The 25,252-nt window shown below is 42.7% G+C and overlaps 2 protein-coding genes across 2 annotated transcripts in view; one reads left to right on the top strand and one right to left on the bottom strand.

The window, feature by feature from the left end:
- LOC115795702 (adrenodoxin-like) overlaps positions 1-25,252 on the bottom strand; it is a 63,477-nt gene that overhangs the window by 30,760 nt on the left and 7,465 nt on the right. The gene's annotated exons all lie outside the window — the stretch shown is intronic.
- LOC115792281 (rho GTPase-activating protein 20-like) lies at positions 285-23,795 on the top strand. Its single transcript, XM_030746753.1, is given in 24 exon segments — positions 285-634; positions 4,409-4,494; positions 9,854-10,027; positions 10,216-10,365; positions 11,410-11,451; positions 11,544-11,628; positions 11,795-11,872; positions 12,274-12,300; positions 12,302-12,341; positions 12,616-12,771; positions 12,853-12,992; positions 12,995-13,024; positions 13,800-13,964; positions 17,003-17,115; positions 17,199-17,391; positions 17,914-18,028; positions 19,690-20,088; positions 20,091-20,371; positions 20,373-20,436; positions 20,439-20,495; positions 20,498-20,574; positions 22,952-23,471; positions 23,474-23,541; positions 23,543-23,795. Coding segments are annotated over 24 exon segments (3,315 nt in total). The 5' UTR covers positions 285-562; the 3' UTR covers positions 23,726-23,795.

Genomic DNA, 25,252 nt, shown 5'->3' on the forward strand with positions numbered 1-25,252 from the left:
CTTTTTCCCGATGCTGTTTGTTTCAATAAGGAAACTTTCTTGCCCCCTTTGCTGGATTCCTGTAGAATTGTTGGAACAAGCTGATCCGCTAAGCAAACAGCTTATCTTACCTTGTAACATTGTTTGTTTTAGGCTAAATCTGATTGTCCCCTGAATGAATGGAGCAGTTTGGTTAAAAATAGGTGGACCTATTTATCGCAGCGTTATGGCGCCGCCTCCATTCTATGCGTAAAGACGCCTTAAGAAGTGGCACAGCAACCGATAATCTAGACAGGAGGCGCATGAGCGCAGATATTCATTGATGGCAGACAGAGAAAGCCTGGCTTTGCTTTGGGTTTTTTATTATTTTTGATTGATTTATTTTTTTTATCTAAAATTTCCTCCTTGTAGTTTTTCCTTCAGGCAGCTTGATCGCAAACTGAAAGTTTGCAGCGACCTCTTAGAAGCTTGTGGTGAAATGGTTTGTATCAGCCGGAGACGGAGGCTATTAATGGGACTTCTTCCACCCCCTGCATCACCTGAGGACAGCTGAGCAGTGAGCCGGAGGGCGTCCGGAGGCTGGATGGACAACATGTCTCCACAGCAGCAACAGGACAGCCTCAGCCGAAGCGGCGCGCAGCAGGAGCACAAACGGGTGTGTGTCCGCGTTACCATCCACGCCTCTGCTCACCTTAGCAGACAGTTCTGCTTAAGTGTAAATGAAAACAGGCTGCCCTGTAATTAATTTTTCATTTAATTACCTTCAACCCGAGCGCGCACAGGAGGGGACAGCCGGAATCCACTCTTTACACTTTATGCGTGGGTGACAGGTGCTCAAACAGCCGAAGCAGCCTGTGGGAAAGTTTGGCACCGTGGCAGTGCACGTGCAGCGCCACAGGAAGCCAAAATATTACAAACTGCGTTCATGAACGTTTGGAGAGGAAGTTGTAAACTAATGACAGCTGACCAAAACAAAATGCATCATCGCAAACAGTTTTAGTAACCTACTAATTATTAGCGTTGGCGGTCTAATATCATTATTACATCACCTCAACGTAATCTGCCCTTTTTCCCGATTTTATTTTTTCTCTCATATAATAATATCTTCATTAAATCATTAAAAACTAGTTATGTGGATAATTTTCTGTCGTCCTCATAAATAAGTTATGAATACATTTGTAGATGTAGATTATAGTCATGGCCTAATTGTTGACAAAATAAACACTTAAAATGCCATATTTGTTTGCATAATTTCAACATTTAAGCCTTTAAATGGTGCATCAGAATTAAAGAGGCGTTCAGTTAAAATGTCCTGGTAGCACATTTGCTCTTTCTGCTAGGAAACTGCTTAATAAATCAAAACATAATCCCAATTAAAGCAGTTTCTTGTTATTTAGCACTTATTAATTGATAATCCGAGCTGTGAGGCCAAAGCAGGCGTATCAGTTTGACTGGTATTAGATTTAACTGTCCTCTGTGTAACAAAACCATTTACATCATTAATGCAGTGTCTTCTGTATTTAAGATTTAAGCTATCAGTCCACAGAAAATCTAAACTGATCATCAGTTAACTGTTCAAGTTTATTTCAAAGTATATATATATATATATATATATATATATATATATATATATATATATATATATATATATATATATATATCTATATATATATATATATATATATATCTATCTATCTACTATCTATATATATCTACTCTATCTCTCTCTATCTCTGCGCTCTCTCTCTATCTCTCTTCTCTCTCTCTCTCTCTCTACTCTCTCTTGGCGCTCTCTCTCTATATCTCTTGCTCTCTATCTCTCTCTCTCTCTATCTCTCTCCTCTCTCTCTCCTCGCTCTCTGCCGCTCTCTCTCTCTCTCTCTCTCTCTCCTCTCTCTGGCCTCTCTCTGCCGCTCTTCTCTCTCTCTCTCTCTCTGGCGCTCTCTCTGCCGCCCTCTCTCTATCTCTCTCCTCTCTCTCTCCTCTCTCTCTCTCTCTCTCTCTCTCCTCTCTCTCTCTCTCTCTCTCTCGCTCTCTCTGGCGCTCTCTCTGCCGCTCTCTCTCTCTCTCTCTCTCTCTCTCTCTCTTCTCTCTCTCTCTCTCTCTCTGGCGCTCTCTCTGCCGCTCTCTCTCTCTCTCTCTCTCTCTCTCTCTCTTCTGGCGCTCTCTCTGCCGCTCTCTCTGCTCTCTCTCTCTCTCTCTGCGCTCTCTCTGCCGCTCTCTCTTCTCCGCTCTCTCTCTCTCTCTCGCTCTCTCTCTTATCTCCTCTCTCTCTCTCTCTCCCTCTCTCTCTCTGTTTCCGTTTTTTTTCCTGTGCGGCTTTGTCGCTTTCATTTGGCTGTTTTCTGGTGTGTATTACCCACCTGTCTAGAGGTATTCTGTAGTGCGCCACAAATCAATCGTTTTTCAAACAGGCGGTGTGCTCTAAAAGGAATCTTCTGCTACTTAGAAGAGTCGCTGCTCTGTGACTCCTTTTGGTGGCACTTACCAAATAAATGCGAGTTAAATGACTGGAAGTTAACCTGCGGAAAATAAGAGACAGCGAGAGAACTCAAATAGCAGCCTGACATGTTTTTAAAAGTTAATAATGACAGCAAATGCAGTACTCTGCTTTTCCCAGGGCTGTTCCATCAGCTGATTGTCCTGTAATACTTTAAATATCACCCTCAGACTTGAACTCAGGCTGCTGCATTTGTGTTCACCTGCTCAACCTGTGAACTAAACTGGCACCCATCAAATATCACACTGTTATATAACTTTAATCAATTAATCAGAAAAACACCAGATCAATCATTAATGAAGGTAACTGTTAATTATTATAGGTATAGTGATTTTGCCATACATTTGGGGGGGGGGGGGGGGGGGGGGGCAGTATGAGTAAATGCAATGAACACTGGTGAAAATGCCAGAAAGCTGAATGAGCAACAGTCGATAATATCGGAGCACATTTTGGGGTTCATAGTCAGTGTTTTCCACCAGTAAACCCACGTCTCCTCTGAAGCTAACATCAGTGTATTTTTAGGGCTGAATGGTAACATTGTAATATTGTAACTGGAGTGCAAGGAATGTGTCAGCAGCCTGTGACCCAGCTAAATCAATGTTATTACATTGTGAAAAATGTGTGGACGTGCATGGTGGCTGCAGCATGGAGGGGGATTAATGTTTTCCCACATTTGGTGTCAAAGTTTAAAGGTCAGCCTTTGGACAGATCGGCTGCCATGGATGGATTACCATTAAATTATTACACAGACCTTCATGATTCCCCAGATGATGAATCTCAGGGTGGCTTATGAGCTGTAGCTGAACTGTCAAGATTGTCGGATTTCTACAACCTGCCAGGAAAGGTCACATAACCACTGTAGCCTCTTTAGCCCTCTGACATTAGCAGCACGGCGTCTCCACACATCTGTTTAAACATATATTAAACCTGGAAAACCTACAATTTCCTCTGTGCTACTATAACTTACATGTACAAGCTACAAAAACATTTTAAGACCACCTCAACCCACGTGCAAAAAAAACCCACCCACACTGAACAATGTATTAGCTAACTGTGTTAGTGTGTTATTCTGACATCCAGTGAAAGAACTGTGGTTATGTAATGGTTGTTTGTCACCCTGCTTCACACTCACAAATCCTTCTACAATTAGATTTGATGGAACTTTAATGATGCCTGCGGGGAAATATGGGTAATAAGATCCTGCAAGGGAAAATGGGATTTCAGTATGTTTCCAAGCATGGACAAATGTGCAGAGGTGCAGAGCGGTAAAATGTCACTTTACTGACTGGTGAGAAAGTTCATGAGTATCATGGCAAAAGCAAACAGAGGCTGCTGAGTGCTGACGCTGGCACAGCCGGTGAAATGCTCCGGCATTTCTTTGTGTTTTAAGCTTCTTGCTTCAATCCTGCTGTCCCCGTCCCTTTTGGAGGCCACAGTCGGCCCTGATGCTCTGATGAATGTGTTGAACATTAAGATGCTTACGTAACAAATGAGGAGAGTGTAATGTGATATAAGCGTGGAGTCCAACTCCCAGCGGCAGTGGGGCAAATATTTAACTAATATTTTAAATGAGATTATTCAGGTAGATCATTGAGGCAGACAAGCTCACACTAAAGTCAGTGTTGTTGCATTTTCATACTGAAGGCAGAGTGAACTCTCATTTCTCTCACCAGCTACTGTGGGCTAACCAGAATCACTGAAGCTCTGTATACCATACACAGTCATAGGGTTCATTTGATGGATGGATATGTGGCATGAATGTTGGTCAAAACGTGAAACAAAACAAACAAACTGTGGGTCAACCAAGATGCATAAGTGTTGTGGCTTTGTATTGATAATGCAGTTGTCATGCGAGATTTTGATATGGATTCAGATAAGCAATGTTTTTCCTCCTCCTTCATCGGCCGTCTTTCTGCTTCGTCTTTTTAGCGAATAAAGTCTCAGAGTTACCGGCGTCAGTCGGCCCCGTCTCTGGTCATCACCAAGGCTCTAACCAGGTCCAAGACTCTCTCCAGGTACTGTAAAAACACACAGTCTAGCTTTGTTTCATTAACTTATTATTAAGAACCTGCTGGAAATTACTGTGGCTATCAAATGATCTTAATTACACAGCCTGTGGATACAGTGTATGTGATCTAAAGCAGCAGACCACTGCAATCTGTTCACAGATTTAACTGTATGTTAAACAGAAGTCTTTCTGAACTCACGCTAATATCATGTAGTTAGTCTGATTTTTACACATTACGTCATGTTCTTGACAAAGAACAGTAAACACACTGACATCGGAAACATGTCACCGAAGGTTCTCAGCAGGGGTGAGTCAGTCACTCACAACCGTCTCAGAAACTCTCTTGCAGGTCATGCAGCTCAGGCAGCTCAGGCCACTCTGACAAAACCCTGAAAACACACACACACACACACACACACACACACACACACACACACACACACACACACACACACACACACACACACACACACACACACACACACACACGCCCAGGGCACAGCCCTGAATGAGGTGTTGGATCCATTAGGATAGATAATCCTCTTGTTGCCATACTTATTGGAGGATCAGGTGTCTATTAATAGTCTCCGTCTTTGAATATGTGTGCTGGGAAAGTAAAGAGGAGAACCTTATTAAAGAGATCTTGCAGAGGGTGGGGCACAGCACTGAATAACCACCCGCCCACTGCTCTTAAACACCGGGACTGCAGACTTAGATTATTCCTTAGATTTAAGACGTTTGCATTAATAAATAAAATAATAGATTAATAATATTTGAATCACACTGTTGTGATTCAAATTTTGGTTTATTTAAGTTCAACAGTGGTGAACATTAAACCTAACAGTCAGATAACTTTGTCTAAATCCTGCAAATTTACCACCTCTTAAAGTAATCAAGTTGTGGTGAGAAGTTTACATACACTCATTCGTGTCACGGTAATTTGGGGCACATATTTGAATTTATTTAGGATTTTCTCTAAACCACTCAGGGTTAGAAATATACATACAACCACTGATATTTGGTTAAATGTCTCTTAGCAAGTTGCACCTCAACCAGATGCGTTTGGTATTCATCAACAAGCTTCTGGCATAATTCTGGCCGGATATTTGAACGCTCTTCTTGGCAGAATTGGTAGAGTTCATTTAAATTGGTTGGTTTCCTGGAAAAGACTCGACTTTTAAGCGCAGTCCACAAATTTTCAACAGGGTTGAGGTCGGGGCTTTGGGAAGACCATTCAGGAAGCTTAATGTTAGCCTGCTTTATGCATACCAAAACCAGATTTGATGTGTGTTGGGGATCACTGTCCTGTTGGAACACCCAGCTGTGTCCAAGTTTCAACCGTCTAGCTGTTGAGTTGAGGTGAAGTTGAAAAATTTGGAGGAAGAGTCCTCCTTCTCCATTATTTTATTTACCTTGTGCTGTGTACCAGTACCACCTGGAGCAAAACAGCCCCAGAGCCTGATGCTACCACCGCCATGCTTGATAGTTGGAATAGTGTTCTTAGGTTTGATTTCCCATTGTTGTGAGTTTTGGTTTATCCAGTGAATGCTGTCGAACAAATCCTTTTTATTTGGCTGAGAGAAACTGCCAGTTGTAGTCAATCATGATCACTAACAATCAAGCACCACTCATTAAGACTTAAGTGAGTGCATGTGTGTATTTGAGCTGTATGGATACTTTAAACCCTGTGTGGATGAGAGAAAGTCAAATATAAATTCCAACTTTTGAACCCAATTGTTGTTGTTTTTAAATAAGTGATTAAAGATGTGTGCTGTACAATCATTCCACTCTGGAAAAAGAACAGTTCAAAGAAATTATTAGTACTTACTTTCTTCACTGGAAGTTATGGAATTGTTTCATTTGCCGTCTTTGCAAATGTGATCATTTGAGGCTGTTTTGCTTTTTTTTTTAATAATAATTTTAATGCATCTTATTGAGTTCCATGTTTGAAATATGGGCTGAAGGTGTATTCTGTGGGCTCTCAGTAATTGTAATGAGAACTTTTTTCTTTTACTATTTTCCGAGTCAAAGTATTATACAATGCCATGTGTGCTTTTAAGCAAAGGATCTACAAACTTCCTCCACCGCTGGATTTTGCTCCTTCAGACCAAACCAGGTGACTTATTAACACCCTGTTTCCATGTGTTACTTTAACAGTTGACCCTCTGCATTCTGACATTATTCATCTTATCTAAGTCAATAAGTACATTTTATATAAATAGAGGCTGAGACCAGTGAGGGGAAAAATGAAATTTCACCAATAAAACATTTAAAAAGTTCTTTGCAGGCTTTCAGAGGGCTTCACTGTAAGCATCCAAACACTCTCCAGCTTTAGAGTGAAACTCTCACCACATTCACCAATGAGTCTCGTGAACTGCATAATGCAGTTTACATAAGGAAGAGTGTTTTGATGTACTTGCAGGCTGTCTTGTGATTAAGGATGCCAGAAAGAGACAGAGATCTGAAGTGAATAATCTAATAACAGAGACACTAGCCCCTCGACATGAGAGGCAGAGGCTGATTCTTTTTATTTATACAGGGACGTCATCACCAAAGATGCTTCGAGTTAAACTAATGCTGTAAACCTCCGAATAGCTTCTTACAAGACAGAAAGCTTTTGACCAATGAGTTAGCTGATGCTCAGCATTATGAGTGAATCATGCTGCTTCAAAAACAACTGATCATATTAAATAAGATGTGGTAACACAGGTCACATCAAACTGATTATTTTAGTATAACATTAGTGGGACATGAAGGCCATTTGTGCTGTTGTCTCATGTACATTTTTTAGATTAATGGTTTCTACCACCTTTGTCATCAGGTGACATACAGTATTTCTCAAAAGCAACATTTCATTTCAAAAGACAAAAAGCAAATATTAAATAACAGTGACAGACAGTATATAAAAGATGGACGTGGCATCTGAGTATGAAGCCGTTTTTCATCTTATACCATAATTCAGTGACATGGTGACATGTTTTGAACTTTTGATAATTTTCTAAACCCACAGGTGAACTCTGAAATTTATAGAACTTTGCAAGTGGGTTTAAAAGTGCTCTCTATATAAAGATCATTAGCTATGTTGAATTAATAAACGTCAAGTGAAGATTGAGCATTGGTTATGCCCTCATTTTGGATGTCTCTGTATTGTCAGCATTTAGGATTGTTATTATTTCATGTGCCTGAGCCAGAGTGAGCACTCCACCCTTTTCTGGCTGAGGACCATGGCCTCAGACTTAGAGATGCTAATTCTCATTCCAGCCACTTTAGACTCGGCTGCGATCCATTCCAGGACCGCATCATCTGCAAATAGCAGAGATGAGATTCTGAGGCCACCAAGGCAGAAACCTTCAGCCACTCGGCTACGCCTAGAAATTCTGTTTGTAAAAATTATGAACAGAATCAGTGACAAAGGGCAGCCCTGACGAAGTCCAGCACCCACAGGGAATGAGTCCAACTTATTGCCGACTATATGGACCAAGCTCTCACTGTGGTTGCACAGGGACTGAATGGCCCGCAACAATGGGCCAGACACCCCACACTCCCGCAGCACCTCCCATAGGATACCCCAAGGGACACGATCGAATGCCTTCTCCAAGGCCACAAAACACATGTAGACTGGATGAGCAAACTCCCACGCACACTCGAATATCCTAGAGAGGATGAAGAGCTGGTCCAGCGTTCCGGTCAATCTACGTCCCCACCCTCACCTTTGGTCACAAGCTTTGGGTAGTGAGCAAAAGAATGAGATCATGAATACAAGCGGCAGAAATCAGCTTCTTCCGAAGGGTGGCTGGCCTCTCCATTAGATATAGGATGAGGAGCTTGATCATTCGGGAGTGGCTCAGATTAGAGCCGCTACTCCTCCACACTGAAAAAGGAGCCAGTTAAGGTGGTTCAGGCATCTGACTAGGATGCCTCATGGGTGCCTCGTGGGTGAGGTCCAGCGGGAGGCCCCAGGCAGACCCAGGACACGCTGGAGATATTATATCTCTTGGCTGGCCTGGGAACACTTTGGGGTCCCCCAGATGAGCTGGAGGAGGTGGCTGGGGAGAGGGAGTTCTGGGCTTCTCTGCTTAGGCTGCTGCCCCCCACGACCTAGCCCCAGATAAGTGGAAGAAAATGGAAGGATGGATGGATAGATATTTCATGTGAGATGCTGAACGTCTTAATAAGAGGATCATCTCTTCAGCAGAAAGAGAAGATATGAGTTTCAGTGTTGTGACTGGCATTTTTTTTTTTTTAATTCTGACCTTGGTAAATGAACTGCTACTTAAATACTACTATTCTTCCTAAGTGCTCACAGCACTTACTTGCCTCATTCACCCAATTACACATGCATTCATATAAGCACTTTTTTCTTTTGGGGGTGGCTGTGGCTCAGGAGGTAGAGCAGGTCATCTAGTAATCAGAAGGTTGGTGTTTCAATTCCTGGCTGCTCCAGTCTGAAATGCCAAAGTATCCTTGGGCAAGATACTGAACTCCAAGTTGCTCTCCGATGCAACCGTCAGAGTATGAATGTGTGAGAATGTTACATAGAAAGCACTTAGCTGTAGAAGGAAGTGCTTGTATGAATGTGTGTGTGTGAATGTGTTGTATAAGTGCTTTGAGTGCTCAGCTAGAATAGAAAAGCACTATATAAGAACTAGTCCATTTACCATATCTAAACACCTTGTCTAAAGATCTGCATCGGGGGTAACTCAGGGTACTTCTTGCCCAAGGATACTTTGGCATGCAGACTGGAGGAGCCGGTGATTGAACCACCGACCAACTGGTAGACAGCCCATGCTTTCTCCTGAGCCACAGGAGGTGATATATTTTGACAATATTGCCACAGCCTACACAAAACAAACAGTGAGAATATGTGGGGCAAAATATCTAAGACGTACTTTCCATCGATCTCAAACCTCAGTTAACACCATCTTGATGAGTTTATGACATCAATTGCTAGTTTCAAGCACTATTGAGTAAAACATGAGGTTCTTTTTAAAATAGAAATGAATTAGGCTCTGATTTGGGGAGGGCCTACCGTGTGGCTGAGCGGCTTCTCATTCAGATCCACCTCGTCATGTCTGGCTGAAAAAACACTGGGGCCATGGCAAAAAAATCTCAGCTCTAGTCTTCACAACAGGGCCATTGGTGTAGGTAACCAAATGGCACGCTTTTGAATCGCAGAAGACACTTCAAACGGGTCACCTGTGTTAACACCTGCCTCAGAGTAGGTGCAAACCAAGCCAAAGCTTTTACTGTAAAGGGCTGCTGGAATGAAACGTAATGATCCTTTTTGCTTGGTTAAGTGAAAGAGATTCACGGGAACTTGTCTCAGTTAAATTAAAGTTAATTTCCCCCTCTTATTTATATTCCAGAGAAAGTTTCCTGGTTCCCATCTGTCCAGAGACGTGTCCACTGATCCAGTCCTTCCTGACTGGCTCTGATAGGTCCTTTCTTCTCCATGGACATGCTCAGTTGAAGACAGGGATGCAAACTCAGGACAGACACCTCTTCCTCTTTAGTGACATACTGGTGATTGCCAAAGCTAAGTAAGCACTGCGTGTTGTGTGTGTGTGTGTGTGTGTGTGTGTGTGTGTGTGTATTCTTCTCGTTCTGTGAAGCAGCTTAGGAACATTTTGGCTGCTCTTCATGTCCTTCACGTGGTAATTAGGTTAATGCCTGGGTGTACGGTGGAAACGTAAGGCTGCATGTGTGCGTTCTCGCTCTCTGTTCCCAGATCAGCCAACCACTTCAAGCAGAAAGCCCAGGTGCGTGTGTGTGAGATGTGGACGGCAGGCTGCATGGACGAGGTGTGTGAGGGCAGCACAAACCCAGAGAGGAGCTTCGTGATGGGCTGGCCCACCTGCAACTGTGTCGCTACTTTTAGGTATCACAAGCAAAGATACACATTATACGCACCGATATAAAGACACAAATATTCACACACACTGGGTGGTGAATTTCACTTATTCCATTGCATTTTTTTTTTTTTTGCCCAAGGTGTTTAGAAGTCCTTAACTTGGATTCATTCTGATGGGGTTAACCCAAACACAACGTTTGAGCAAACTTTGTGCTCACGCTGCCTTACGTCAGCAGCTGTAAATGTGTTTATGGTTCCACAGAAAATATGCTGCTGATGCTGTAAACTTGGCCATAAATGCCAAAGGAACAGCAAACAGACGGGATGAAGCATAAGCACTCAGTGACATCCCACTGTGAAATGAATAACACATCAGGGCTCGTTCTTATCCATCGTTTCCAAAAGGAAGTCGAAACCAGCCAAAAAAAAAAAACAAAAAAAAATCTGCCCCGCTTTCATGATGAGGAATAAAAATATTTCATCAACTTTATGAAAAACCAGACTGTTACAACGGGTTCACAGGAGGTATAGTCAAGAAGAAGTCAAGAAGCAATGGCATCCTGCTGAAAGTCATTGCAGGAATCCTACTGTGAGGGAGAACTAAGAGTTTTATGGTCATGGGCTATCTAGTAACACCATCTGCAGTACTTTGTATATTTTGCATATGGGATGAGCTCCAGCAAGACCTACAGGGCAGAGCAATAGACACCGATTAGATCAGACAGAGCATTAAAGGTGTATTAAAGGAGGAGTTGGGGTGGAAGTGGGTTGCAAAGTGGTTTGCAAATGTGTAGCAACTGTTTGCAGACTAAAGCAACTACGCAAAGTGGATGTGCAAAAGGTTACCAGCTGAGGGATCAGCTTGATCTGCTGAGCTTGACTTTTGACGCTTTGCTTCCTCAGAAGGATTTCCTTTGGAAATACACTCGACAACCTGAAATTTTGCAGTCTGCTGTCAGATGTTACTTAGAAAACACAACATTTAATATTATGACTCACTCACTGACGCACACAACACACGCATGGACTGTAGTGACGTGATGCTCTTTGGGTGTTTGTGCTTCCCTTCAGGTCAGCAGAACAGAAGGAAAAATGGCTCTCCCTCCTTAAGAGGTATACTTCCTCTTTGTGTCAACATGAAGTATCACATTTACTGTGTGTGTTGCAGAGACAGTAATTCTCACAACTAAGCATTTCCTCTGCAGTCGAATAAAAGAAGAGAAGGAGAAGGAAGAGCCAAAAACCATCCCTGTGAGAGTGTACGGGAAGGGAATCAATACATTTGCTCTTGTAAGTTTTCATACTGTAGGGGGCCTGTAGCTGATTTATTTGTGTGTACAAGTACAACTGTTGTTGTTACAGGATATTATAGTGCCACTGGCAGTGCAGTGTGATGCTCTGTTGGTCCTCCTCACCAGCATCTCCTGTGGTTGTGTCCTGCTTTTCCTGTAATTAGACCAAGACGGTCCCAGTCAGCAACTCAGATTCAACCAATGAGGTGATCCGCCTGGCCCTACAGCAGTTTGGCATCATTGTAAGTGATAATGCAGAAATACTATTACGTTTGATCATGTGCTTGATTTTAGCTGGTGCGCTCTGGTACCTTAACACATAGCACTACGCCTCTGATTATTACTAAGTTGTCAATTCAAATATCCAGTGTGTGGCTCTTTACTTACTTTATCTTACTCACTTTGGGCATCTGATGGCAAAAATGTTGCCCATCCCTGGCAGAAAGGCAATAAAGTTCAGTACACTGTTTCCTAATGATGGTTTTATAGAAGCCCTGTGGCTGTGTGAGCACAAACAACACATGAAAATTCAACAAGAACAGGATCCTTTGTCACATCTCTGCTCCGCCTGCTGTGGTTTTCTCTCAGGAATTTTTGTGCATTTTGGTTTTCTAACTATTCCTCTTGGTTTTTTTTTTTTTAGGGGAATGTCAAAGACTTCCAGCTGTGGGGTCCTCTCAAAGAGGGACAACGCCCCTTATCCTCTAATTGGTCAGTGGGCTTGGGGGGCACACTATAGTTGAACACTGTCAGTTGTTTTCTTGTATCGAGTTTGTTCCTGAACCAGCTTTGTGAGTCACTTTCTTTTGATGTTCACGGGCATGACACGGGGGCGAGATGGGGGTTTATTTTAGGCACACTAGTACCGTTCATCCCCACAGAAGAGTGTGATATAGCTCCTGAGAGAGTGTGTGCTCACTCATATTTATAGCAACAACACTGAGCCTTCAGGGAGCAACGTTGTCTCTTCTTCTTTCTTTGTCAGGTCATGAGTTTCCCTTCAGCATCCACATGAGTCACTTGAGAGGAGGCAGGGATGCTGCTGCTCCACCTGCAGACAGACTGAAGGATGCGCAGGCGTACAAGCAGTTTCAGTTCATCCTCAAGCCTCGACCTGTCGAGCCACCGCAACAGCACGCAGGTAAAATCATCCATCCGGTGTAAGAAATTAAAAATAAAAGATTATAATCTCATGCTTTCTGAGCAACTGTCATCTCTTCAGATTTCTCTGGGAAACCGTTCAAAAGGAGGCGCTCGCTCATCGCCTGGGCCTTCTGGCGAGGCTCCTCCTCTCACCTGAACGAGCTGTCCCTCAGCGCTGCGCGAGGCTGTTTGTTCGGCCAGCCGCTCAGCTCCATTTGTCCAGGGGTGACACGCTGCCAAAGCCGGTCATGGTGAGCATGTGCACTGAGTGACATGAACCATTGAAACGTTCCTCCAGATGGGATTTCCTTTGTGTGTGTGTTCAGCTGCAAATTACAGCCCAGCTTGATGTTGACAATTTTGGAGCAGGGGTTTCTTCTTGGATGGCATGGAAATACTCTACCTGACAGCAGACAGTGACTGACAGAGATGTTCCAGCAGCTTCCACTGCTGCTCTATCAGCAACTCTCTCTTGGCAAAGTGGATATACTTCCCAATAATTTCTTAATAATTTGTACTCCAAAAAAAATTCACAGAATTAGTGAAAGCCAGATAATGCCATAACATGAAGGTATCTGAAGATTCAAATGAACTGCTCAATATTTATAGACTTAAAAGTACAGTATGTCATTTTTGAGGTTATTTAATAGGGAAAAAAAGGATGTTGGATTTATAAATGTACATTGATTACTGGAAACCACCATGTTGCCCCATGATCTTGAATAACATGGTTGAGATGGACATCGCCATTCCACCTAATCAGTGTTTTATGTATGTGGCTAGAGACGTACGTATTACGCCTTATAAGTCCCTTTTAAATCTTTCAAACTATATATGACCATTTAACATTTGTACATGTATATTTTCATCATCTATTCTCCATTATGTCTTTCTCCTCCTCCACCACTGCCCCCGCTCCTGCTCTTTTCCACCTCATCCTCCTCAAGCTTCATCTCCTGAACTGAAGTCACATCTCTAACACATGAAAACGCTCATAAACATGCTCTTATTTCTTCTCCATCACAGGACATGTTGGCATTTCTGTACCACGAGGGTTCGTGGACGCGGGGGATCTTCCGTCGGCCGGCAGGTGCCCGGGCGGTCAGGGAGCTGCGGGATGCTCTGGACAACGGAGAGTCTCAGCTTCCTCTGACGCGAGACCACGTCTTCATCATAGCTGGAGTCTTTAAGGTGGGATCATGTATTTCAGAGAGGGATACTAGTTTAACGGCACCATGGTGTGTCTCTGACCTATACTGACCCACATCTGTAACCACAGCACTAATCACCTTCTTCCACATCTCTTTAGTGTGTTACGCAGCTGCAGGACAGCTGTTCATAGCAGAGGAGCCGAGGGTGCTTCTTAATATAATCTGGACTATATCTTGTATAATCTGGAGGGATACCAGAGCTTCTGAGCATGAGTGCTAAACTCTGCCATGTCTTCACACAGCAGCACCAGACTTCCAAATAACACTGGATGATTGCTTGCCAAGCTATTATCAATTTATGCAAGAGAATATTTTACCCCCTTAAAGAGACCAACCTGCTGAAGCTCCATTTCAGACATGCACTCCTATCAGTTCATCTAACAGCTGTGTCTTAAGAGCTAAATAAGCACTGGTCATTATGTCACAATAACCGAATCCACACACCATGCACACACATGTGGAGGTATTAACAGGAAACAGAGGCCTCAGAAAGTCTCTGAACTGAAAAGAAGAACTCAACTACAGCATGACAGCTGTGTTTATGACCCCAGTCTCAAATAATAGAGCTCTGAGGACAAGCTTGATATGAATATACAGTTAAATTTGATGGCAGGGTTGTATAATCAAACATATCTTTTTATGTTTAATGAAACTCTGTCCACAGCCATTCAATAGTTACGTTTCTGCCAGCAAAGTGGGTCAGGTGAGACAAGTAGATATGGTTGCAGCAGCAGATGGCTGCCCCTCCCTGAGCCTGGTTCTGCCGGAGTTTTCTTCCTGTTAAAACTAAGTTTTCCTTCTCACTGTCGCCAAGTGGTTGCTCACAGGTGGTCATCTGGTTGTTGGGTTTTCTCTGTAATTAGTGTAGGGTCTGTACCTAAGCACCTTGAGGCGACTGTTGTGATTTGGCAGTATATAAATAAAATTGAATTGAATGTATGTGTATGTGTATGTGCAAGAGCAGAGTAAATGTTTCATTATTTTGCTTTTGCATCAGGATGTATTTTGTTAGTTTTTTAAACTGCCCATACTGCCAGAAGTTGTTGCAGTCCAGGCTTTGAAATAGGTTGTTGTGAGTTGGCTCTTGTAGACCGAGTTGTTGGTCTAAAATACCCTTAATTCAGTCTGAGACTGTTTCATCTGCTGTCACTACGCTCCACAAACTCATCTATTGCCAAATAAGAGGATACTTTAGAATTGCTCCTTTATGGGGAAAAGCCTAAACCATTAGAGTTGTGAACAGGACCAAGTTTGAAGCCTTTTTCTACATTTTACCACTAACACTAGTAGAATAGCATCAGAAAGAGACCTCACTGTGAGGGACATACAGTGGTTTGCAAAAGTATTCATACCCCTTGAACTTTTCCATATTTTGTCACATTACAACCACAAACATAAATATATTTCACTGGAATTTAATGTGAAAGACAAACACAAAGTGGTATACAATTGTGAAGTGGAATGAAAATTATACATGATTCAAAACCTTTTTTACAAATGAAAAACTGAAGAGTGTGGTGTGCAAAAAGTATTCAGCCCCACGAGTCAATACTTTTTGGAACCACCTTTTGCTGCAATTCCAGCTGCAAGTCTTTTAGGGTATGTCTCCACCAGCTTTGCACATCTAGTGACTGAAAATTTTGCCCATTCTTCTTTGCAAAACAGCTCAAGCTCAGTCAGATTAGATGGAGAGTTTGTGTACAGCAGTTTTCAGATCTTGCCACAAATTCTCGATTGGGTTTAGGTCTGGACTTTGACTGGGCCATTCTAACACATGAATATGTTTGGTTTGAAACCATTCCACTGTAGTCCTGGCTTTATGTTTAGGGTCGTTGTCCTGCTGGACGGTGAACCTCCGCCTCAGTCTCAAGTCTTTTGCAGACTCCAACAGGTTTTCCTCCAAGATTGCCCTGTATTTGGCTCCATCCATCTTCCCATCAACTCTGACCAACTTCCCTGTCCCTGCTGAAGAGAAGCAGCCCCAGAGCATGATGCTGCCACCACCATATTTGACAGTGTGGATGGTGTGTTCAGAGTGATGTGCAGTGTTAATTCTCCGCCACACATAGCGTTTTGCATTTTGGCCAAAAAGTTCAATTTTGGTCTCATCTGACCAAAGCACCTTGTTCCACATGTTTGCTGTGTCCCCAACATGTCTTCTGGCAAACTGCAAATGGGACTTTTTATGGTTTTCTTTTAACAATGGTTTCTTCTTGCCACTCTTCCATAAAGACCACATTTGTGCAGTGCACAACTAATAGTTGTCCTGTGGACAGATTCCCCCACCTGAGCTGTGGATCTCTGCATTTCGTCCAGAGTCACCACGGGCCTCTTGGCTGCATCTCTGATCAGTGCTCTCCTTGTTCGGCCTGTAAGTTTAGGTGGACGGCCTTGTCTTGGTAGGTTTACGGTTGTGCTATACTCTTTCCATTTCCGGATGATGGATTGAACAGTGCTCCTTGAGATGTTCAAAGCTTGGGAAATCTTTTTATAGCCTAAGCCTGCTTTAAACTTCTCCACAACCTTATTCCTGACCTGTCTGCTGTGTTCTTTGGTCTTCATGATGCTGTTTACTCCCCAATATTCTCTTAACCAACCTCTGAGGCCGTCACTGAGCAGCTGTATTTGTACTGAGATTAGATTACACACAGGTGGACTCTTTTTAGTCATTAGCAGTCATCAGGCAACTTCTGAATGCAATTGGTTGCACTCAGAGAAAAGGGGGCTGAATACTTTTGCACACCACACTTTTCAGTTTTTGAATCATGTATAATTTTCTTTCCACAATTGTACACCACTTTGTGTTGATCTTTCACATTAAATTCCAGTGAAATATATTTATGTTCGTGGTTGTAATGTGACAAAATATGGAAAAGTTCAAGGGGTATGAATACTTTTGCAAACCACTGTATTAATGAAGCAACAGTGTTGCATATTCCATTTCTGAAAACGGCTTCTTAAGTAGAACAATAAACAGTTCTTTGTGTGATTGATTTTTTTTTCTTTGCTTGTCTTCAGGATTTCTTGCGTAGCATCCCAGGCAGCTTGTTGTGCTGCGAGCTGCACGAAGACTGGATGGAAGTGCTGGAGGAAGAGGAGGAGGAGGAGGAGCAGGTGCAAGACATACAGAGGTAACACACAACATACACTATACTGAACATTAATCACAGGAGCTAAGACGCAATTTACAAATCGCCGTTTTGGCTCCTTGCAGGATGATTTGTCGGCTGCCAAAAGAGAACGCCCTCCTGCTACGCTACCTGCTGGCTGTTCTACACGGTATCCAAGGCAATGCCCAGGAGAACCAGATGACTAGTTTTAATCTGTCAGTGTGTATTGCTCCCAGCATGCTCTGGCCTCCTGGAGCGCCGTGTAGCCCTGAGGTGGAGGGAGAAGGAACTAAGAAGGTAAGAGTGGAAGGTCAATAGCATCAAATCTGATTTTTTAATTTTATTTTTTTCACCAAGTTAAGTTAAATTAATGTCCTTTTGTGTAATAGGCTGAGGGGAGAGAGACAGAACAGAGACTAGGAGAAATGAACCAACATTCTCTATAATGGTTTATAGTCACATTTGAGTATGTAGTATGTTAAGTTGCAAAACACTTTAAGCTGATTAAACAGTCAACTGAATGTTATTTTTGTGTTAATTAGAGCAGTGTAACACTAAACCACATCAAGGTTTTCTCACTGGAATGTCTGCTTTATAAAGGGTCTCATTTTAGACCAGTTTGACTTTTTGTGTTGTGACAGGAACAGTGCAAAGTCTGAGAATGCTCCAATGTGGAGAAATGCTCCACATAGTATGAAGTTTTGTAAAATGGCTTACTATGAATGCTTAAAGTGCTTTCTTGCAGCCTTGAAAACCTTGAAAATAAGCATTCCAACTTATGCTGCTACACTGGCTCAGTATCCAGTTTTTTTCCTGTAGGTTTGTGAGTTGGTGAAATTCATGATTGAACACTGTCAGCGGGTCCTCGGAGAGGATCCCTCCTCCCTTTTCGGAGGGCCTCCACAAAGACTCAACAGTGAGGAGATGGGAACAGGTACCCAAACAAATGAGACAAATGTTTGCTCAAAACTAAACTCTCACAAGTTGGAGAGCCTTTAATGAACTTTCTGTTATCTTTATGTCTAATTCATCAACCTGAATCACTGCGCTGCCAATGAATGCTTGAATGCTTGCTTAAAATGTCTACAGTCTTAATTGTTAAATGTGCTGTCATTTGATGGATGAAGTGTGCCTAATAGCATTTGAATTGATACATTTATGCACTGTTTACTCATACAAGTTCTTCAAGACATAGATGTGGTATAAATATTTAAAGTAGTAGTGCAGAGCCCATTTGAGGGAGTGTAACTCAGGTTATTTTGTTATAGCTACAATTTACAGATGTCTACTAAATGCATCACCTGCAGGCGATCATAAAGTTACTACTAAAAAAAGGGACGCGCTCACTAAATGTGTGTGTTTAAGAAGCAATAGCCAACTGCAGCCACAAGATGACAGTAATTTAAAGGATGGTTGCAAACAGTGCTGTTTGATAAGAAAGGAGAGAAATTGCTTCCACTTTAATACATTTTGATTGATATCTATTTTTAGATTTCACTGGGCAAGCACTGGTTGCCTTGCTTGCCCTGACCGAACGCTAGTGGCTCAGGTAGTCTATAACATTTATTCAGAGAAGAGCTGCTTCATTAGAAATGAGTCTGCCAGTCAGTATAAACCTGTGTTTAAGAGCAGACCTGTCAGCACACATTGCCCTTGTGTTGTTTTTCCCCGCATGCCGTGTGAGTCTGCAGGTATTTATTAAAGTCAAAGAAAAAAAACAGACTCTCAGCCACATGTGGGCAACATTCAGTGACACCTGAACAATGGATTGTAACAGACATTAATCTGGCACTTTCAATTCAAATTCCCTAACAGCTGTTAACATGTGTTATGTAATAGATCAAATACTAAAGAGATTGGTGATGTTGCAGAGATCTGTGTGGACACTTAGTAAAGATGTGAAGAGGCTTTTGTGAGAAGCTCACTGCACCTTTCTGTGTAGTAACTAACATGAAAGATATGTGAGCCATTCGACTCATCCTTGGTATTTCTGTATCTTAAATAGGCCAAATATTACTCCCCTCCCTCTGAGGCTCTCACTAAGTTCTGCTCTGTTTCAGTTAGTATATCCAGTATAACTGAGGAGCAGAAATACTAATTTGTCCTTGGCATTTCAGCATTAAGTAATGGTGCTAATCGCAATAAAATGCATGCTGTAAACTTCAGTAAAGTAAGTACTCAGTAAGTCATTTAAATACTCTTGTCCCCAACTGCTGGCCCTGAAAGAGAAACTCCTACAAATATAAAGGCAAAGATATAGCTCAGTAAATACTGACAATAGCTTTTTCACATCAGAAGAGAGATGTGTACTGACCTTGATTATGTTTATGGATTAGGTTAGGGGCAAGAGGCTTGAGGATGTATTAATGTGAATAAATGGCCTTTGATCTTGTGTCACTTATGTCCCAAGTGACACAAGATCAAAAGGACCTCATGGTTTCTATAAATGTCTCTGAAAACAAAAAGATCACAGCATACAGTATTGTATTCAACAACAGCAAATTATTTGTGTTTCCTCTGCCTTATTCATAGTGTGCCCTCCTCCTCTTTTCTTCTTCTTATCCCTTTATGCATAACTTTTCTGGGGACTGTCAGAATCCTGGATTTACCCTCTGACCGATTCATCCTATGACAGTCTCGAGAATGAGTTGGACAACAGCAGCGGTGGCTCACCCGGCCTGTGCAATAGAAGGCACCTCAAACCTAAACCCCTACAAGGCAGCCTGGACTCTATCCTCACATTCAGTGACTATGACCAAGATACTGCCCCAGAAACACGCCTCAACAAATTGGGAAGACACAGAAGACAGGAACTAGACCTCTCCAGCCCCAGGCGGGATGCACCAATTGCAGACACCTCTTCGACCCTGGAGTCATTGTCCCTGGAATGTGGGCACATGCAGCGGCGGCGTTCGGAGCCAGCTATAGCATATGTGGCCAAGTTTCAGCCGTGCGTATCAGCCAGCACCGATGGTCTCACCGGTGAAGATGAAGATGTGATGAAGAGCTTTCCAAGAAGCCTAGCAACCACATGGTCGCTAGAATGTACCCTAGAGGTCAAACCAGGAGGTGTGGAGGTGAATCTGGGTTGGAAGCCAGCTCCTCCAGCCTCTCATCCACCCCCATGTCCCCTGCACCCACCCGCTCTTCCCTTGACTCCCTAGACTCCATGACTGGTGACCAGACCTGGGCATCCAGATGGGGCGTTTACCCAAACAAGACACATCTGCCATCCGACTCCTCCTCAGGATCTCTTTCCACCTCTGTCACTTCTACAACCCCTCACCATCAGCACTGCACTGGTCTCCAGTGAACATACAGAGCGGGGGGCTTGCCCAAAAAATTCCCCCCCAGAGAACCCCTCAACTGGGGGACATTAATAGGCTGTAGGGGCCTCCACCCAACTCATGGCTGAAGAAAGACCGGAGGCTTTCACTCACCCAACAAGACAACTTGGACAAGGAAGATGACAAGACTGCTGTAAGTGACAGTCACGTGTGATGTTTTATGTAAAACAGCAGGAGGGAATTCACATCATCATCACATATTTTACTTAAAAACATTTAAATGCAGTGCTCAATAATCTACTGTGTGATTGCATAATAAAGACAAAACTCCATGGTTTTCAGGATCTGCAGGGTTAACTAAAGGTCCTCTTGCTCATAATTCTTCATGTTAGCTTCCTCGTGTGTGGTCATATGAACTAAATGAACCTTCAATCATGTGTCTTTGGTTTAAACTGGCTTTTGGCTTGTGACCTTTGACCTCTTCCAGTCGATGACACTTTTTGGTCTGATGTTAATCTTATCTTCCAGTATTTAACTAGGGAACTTCTGTGTTCCTCCATAGATCTTTCAAGCAATGTCTCACACTCTTCCTTTCCTACCATATTTTTAAACACAACCAACAAAAATTAATTCAAGCCATCAAGAAAATTTGAAGGCACAACCACTCTGATTTAATGCCCAATACATCTACAGTCCCTGTTGAAGAGATATCAAATGAAGCTGAAATGGGGTCTCGCTGTGCTTTCCTGTAATATGTTCCACAAGATGGTGCAGTGAGTGTAACCTTTATTTAACCAGGCAAACCATGAAGATCTCAAAGAAAGTCAGGGTTAACTAACAAACAAACAAAAAAAAAACATCTGCTGACATCCAAAGAGCATTTCCAGGTTATTGATAATCCAGATATCCCCACTGTTACTAATGTGGGGTATGGGAGCTTCCTTTTCCCTCTCATTAACTGTGAATAGTGTGACATCGCAAGTTGCCATGAGTTACGGCTGGATCTGTAAAAGCAGGGAATCACATAACTTGGAATGTCATGAAGCGACACTGGGAAAAGAAAACCAGTAAAATACAGTGGCTGGATGGCTGGAGCTCCAGGGGGTACAGGAGGTCATCTGCTCATGGTGGTTCGATCCCTGGACTGCTCCTATCTGCATGCCAAAGCATCCTTGGGCTGGTCACTGAACCCCAAATTGCCCTCCGATGTGTTCATTGGAGTGTGAATGTTAGAAAGCATTTGGGCAAAGAAAATAAGTGCTGTGTGAATGAAGACATGTTGTATAAAGCACTTTGCATGCTCGAGTACAGTAGAAGAGTGATACATAAGATCCAGTCCATTTACCATTTAGGAAGGTTCCTGAGTGAGGGAAGAGCCTCAGTTCTCTAAATACTAAAGAAAGGTGCTTCCTTTAACAGAGAATACCCTGGCCCATCCTTTTTGGAGATAGGTGATAGTGGTATCCCACAATTCATAGCTACACACTATCAAACATTGGTAAAATAATCAACATGACTGAAAAATAACAGATCTACATTTAAATTACTGTTTTTTTTTTGTTTGTTTTTTTTTATTACATGTCATAACCTGTTTGTTTTGAACCTTCAACTACAGGTTTCACCTGCTTCTGATGAAGTTGTTGCCTTAAATGAAGAACAGAGATTCTAAGATCATGAGCCATATTATAATGACCAGTTACCGTATTTTTCGGACTATAAGCCGCTACTTTTTTCCCACGTTTTGAACCATGCGGCTTATAGCCCGGTGCGGCGTTTCTGTGGATTTTTCTTTAACCACCAGGGGGCTCTTTAGCAGGATATGAATCATTGGACGTCAAAGTTGGAAATCAAAGAAGAAAGCGCCAACAAGTGCTAGCAGCAGGCACAAAAGAGATTTTTTTCAAACTCCCTCATCATGGAAACCACAAAAAGAACTTCCTATGATGCCGCTTTTAAGTTGAGGGCTATCGACCTGGCACTACAGGAGGGAAATAGAGCCGCTGCACGTAAGCTCGGCGTGAACGAATCAATGGTGAATTGACTTGTTATAACTCAAATTTGGGGTTGTCTGTCCCCCTCTGCTGAGTGCCGAGTAATTGTGGAAAACCGAGAGCGGCGGAGATACCAGCGGCTTATAGCCCGGTGCGGCTTATATATGTACGTTTCCAGTTTTTTCCAAAAAATTTGTAGGTGCGGCTTATAGTATGGTGCGCTCTATAGTCCGGAAAATACGGTAATTCAATGTTTACCATAATTCAGGCCCATATTAGTTATATTCATGCTGTATTGCAGCCTTGAGGATTATCAGTAATAAATATTTGTCACAGGAGGGAAATTTATGGACTATATGACCACCGACTGAAAGTGGCTGAAGTGGAAGTAATTTTCCCCCAGAAACTCACCTGAGCCAGCTTCCCTTGTTGAATAAAGGCCATGAGATGCCATTAAGACTCTGAATGATGAATACATGAACACTGGCGATTAGATTCTCTTGACTATATAGTTCTCAAGAACTTGAACTTCACTGCAGTGATTTTTTTTGTACATGATGCATCTTTGTCTCCAAACAGGGAGGACCTACTGATAAGTCGCTCACACCTGGGAAACCAGAAAAAGGAAAAGCAGGTGAGAAAGGAGGAGCAAAGCTGATCTCAAGCAGCCATCCCAAAACATCCTGCAGAGCTTCCAAAGATGCAGGAGGAGCAGGAGGAAGCCATTTGAAAGGGAAGTCGGGGTCCCACAAACAGGACTCCTCCAGCCCCCCTTCACACTACCGCTCTACGGGAAACCTCCAGCTTCCCAAATCTCCCTGGTTCCATTCCTCAGACACCCCACTAACTTCAAGACAGAACAGTCCCAGGGGTGACGCCAGCACCGAGAGGTGTGCTACGCAAAGTGATGTGACTGACCTAAGCAGCCACACCATCTATTTTTACAAGCAAGGGGGCCCTTCACTGTCCCTATTCAAGCGATCCAAGTCTCAAGCCACAGAGCAGGACCACAACACCTGGCTATATCAGCGCCGCGGGTCAGAACCAGGACGTCAAGTTGTTGACCGAGCCGCCACCTTGACCCGGGCGAGGTTGCCCAGTGACCGGGACTGAAAGTGTCTGACATAGAGTCACAGGGAGGGACATCAGAGGCCCGTTTCTGCCTCTCCCCCCTGCGCCACCAAAGCAGTGAGGGACTACTTCTCCTCTCATCCACGAAGCAATCCCCAGAGCAGCCACCAGGTGGCGCTCGCCCTGGTGGAGAGTCGCAGGGAGTGGGTAAAGAGATGCAGCGATCCCACGGCAGAGCCAGACTTTGACCAGCTCCTGTTTGCTGAGGAGTCCTATGTTTGACGAGTTGGTGCAACACAAATCACCTTCCAACAAAGTGGAGCAAACAGAACTTCAGTTTCAGTGCAGTCAAGAATTACAGGTGGTCTCATCAGTGAAGAGTCGAATTCATGTCCTTAAAATTGACTATCATTAGAACCTAAGGCTTTGGTGTCTCTAGTGTAAAGAGCATTGGGATGCATTTTATTATCTGTAACACCACATGAAATTTCATTTGTTTGCTAAGTAGACATGCAGCAACAAGGTAAAGGTACGTTTCAGTTTTGTCTAGTGCTTATTGTCATTAACGTACAGTGATTTCTTTTCTTTGCTTAAATGTCCTCGAGGTTGGATTTACACATGCAAAAAGTCTTCTACTCTATAACCTGATGTATGCTCAAGTAACACATCAACTCTGATCAAAGTAGATCAACTATTTTGGCGTATATTTGTATCTTGATGGGTTTGAGTTTTGTTTTTGTTTTTTTTAAATGTATGTCAGGCCAAGTTAAAACCTGCCAATCTAAACATACCTGGCATTGCCTTCTTATGATGAATAGACTCACTCAGTAAAATGCCTTCTAGTTAACTGGAGCCCATTCATTGTTTATGTAGTGAAAGTCCTGCTCAAGCAGCCTGAACAGATTGGCTTTCCTGCACTGGCACTGTTGTTCAGTATTTATGCTCAATCATGGTTTATTGAACATTCTCAATAGTCATATTACAATAGTTTAAATGCAGCCTGGGTACACACTGTGACTTTGCCTCTACCTTTCACTAGTCTCTGGTTCTGAACTACAGTCCAGTCTTTATGTTGATTGGTACTGGCTGATATTTTGGTCTTTGGTAGTCTCGCTTCAGCAGAGTATTGTAATGTGTCTGCAGCATCAGTTTAATGACACACGGCTGACTAGTTTGTGGCACACATTACTGGAAAGTATTAAAGCATTCCAGCATCCTTCCCCTTTCAATATCTCTGTATATGTATGCTGTATATATGAAGAATAGTGGCTGATATTGGGTTCATATTGACATTAGCAGCTTAACTTAAATTGGTATCAAGTTTATACATGTTGAGTTTGGTGACCTGAGTTCAGCATTAATGCCTGTTAGTGACCAACTGTAGTGTTTGGATGGAGTCGCTGGTACAGAAATGTTAAAGTCGAGATGTCGCTAACGGTTAGCTGAGTGCTCTGAGCTCTCATCTTTTACCATGTAGTCGCACGCTTCTTAACGTTCACGTAAAATGCTCCTTGGCATCAGCGGCAGAATTTGTAGCTCCTTGTTTTTCATTTGTTGCCAACAATGCTGTTTTCACATAAGCCAGTACTGATTTAAATTTATAACGTTTTTTCAGCTTTATATCTCATGCAGCTTAAAAACACTGAAATAGGCCGAGGTACTGTTGCTTTCTAATATTGTCTACTGCCTCCTCGTTATATATGTACATATATTTATATGCTGTCAATATACTTTGCATTTGCAAATAAAGTGAGCAGAAATCTTAAATATGATTGCTTTAAATTTGGGGCTCCTAGTAATAAAAATGGG

The sequence above is a fragment of the Archocentrus centrarchus genome, chromosome 2 (assembly GCF_007364275.1).
Source record: "Archocentrus centrarchus isolate MPI-CPG fArcCen1 chromosome 2, fArcCen1, whole genome shotgun sequence".
Lineage (NCBI taxonomy): Eukaryota > Metazoa > Chordata > Actinopteri > Cichliformes > Cichlidae > Archocentrus > Archocentrus centrarchus.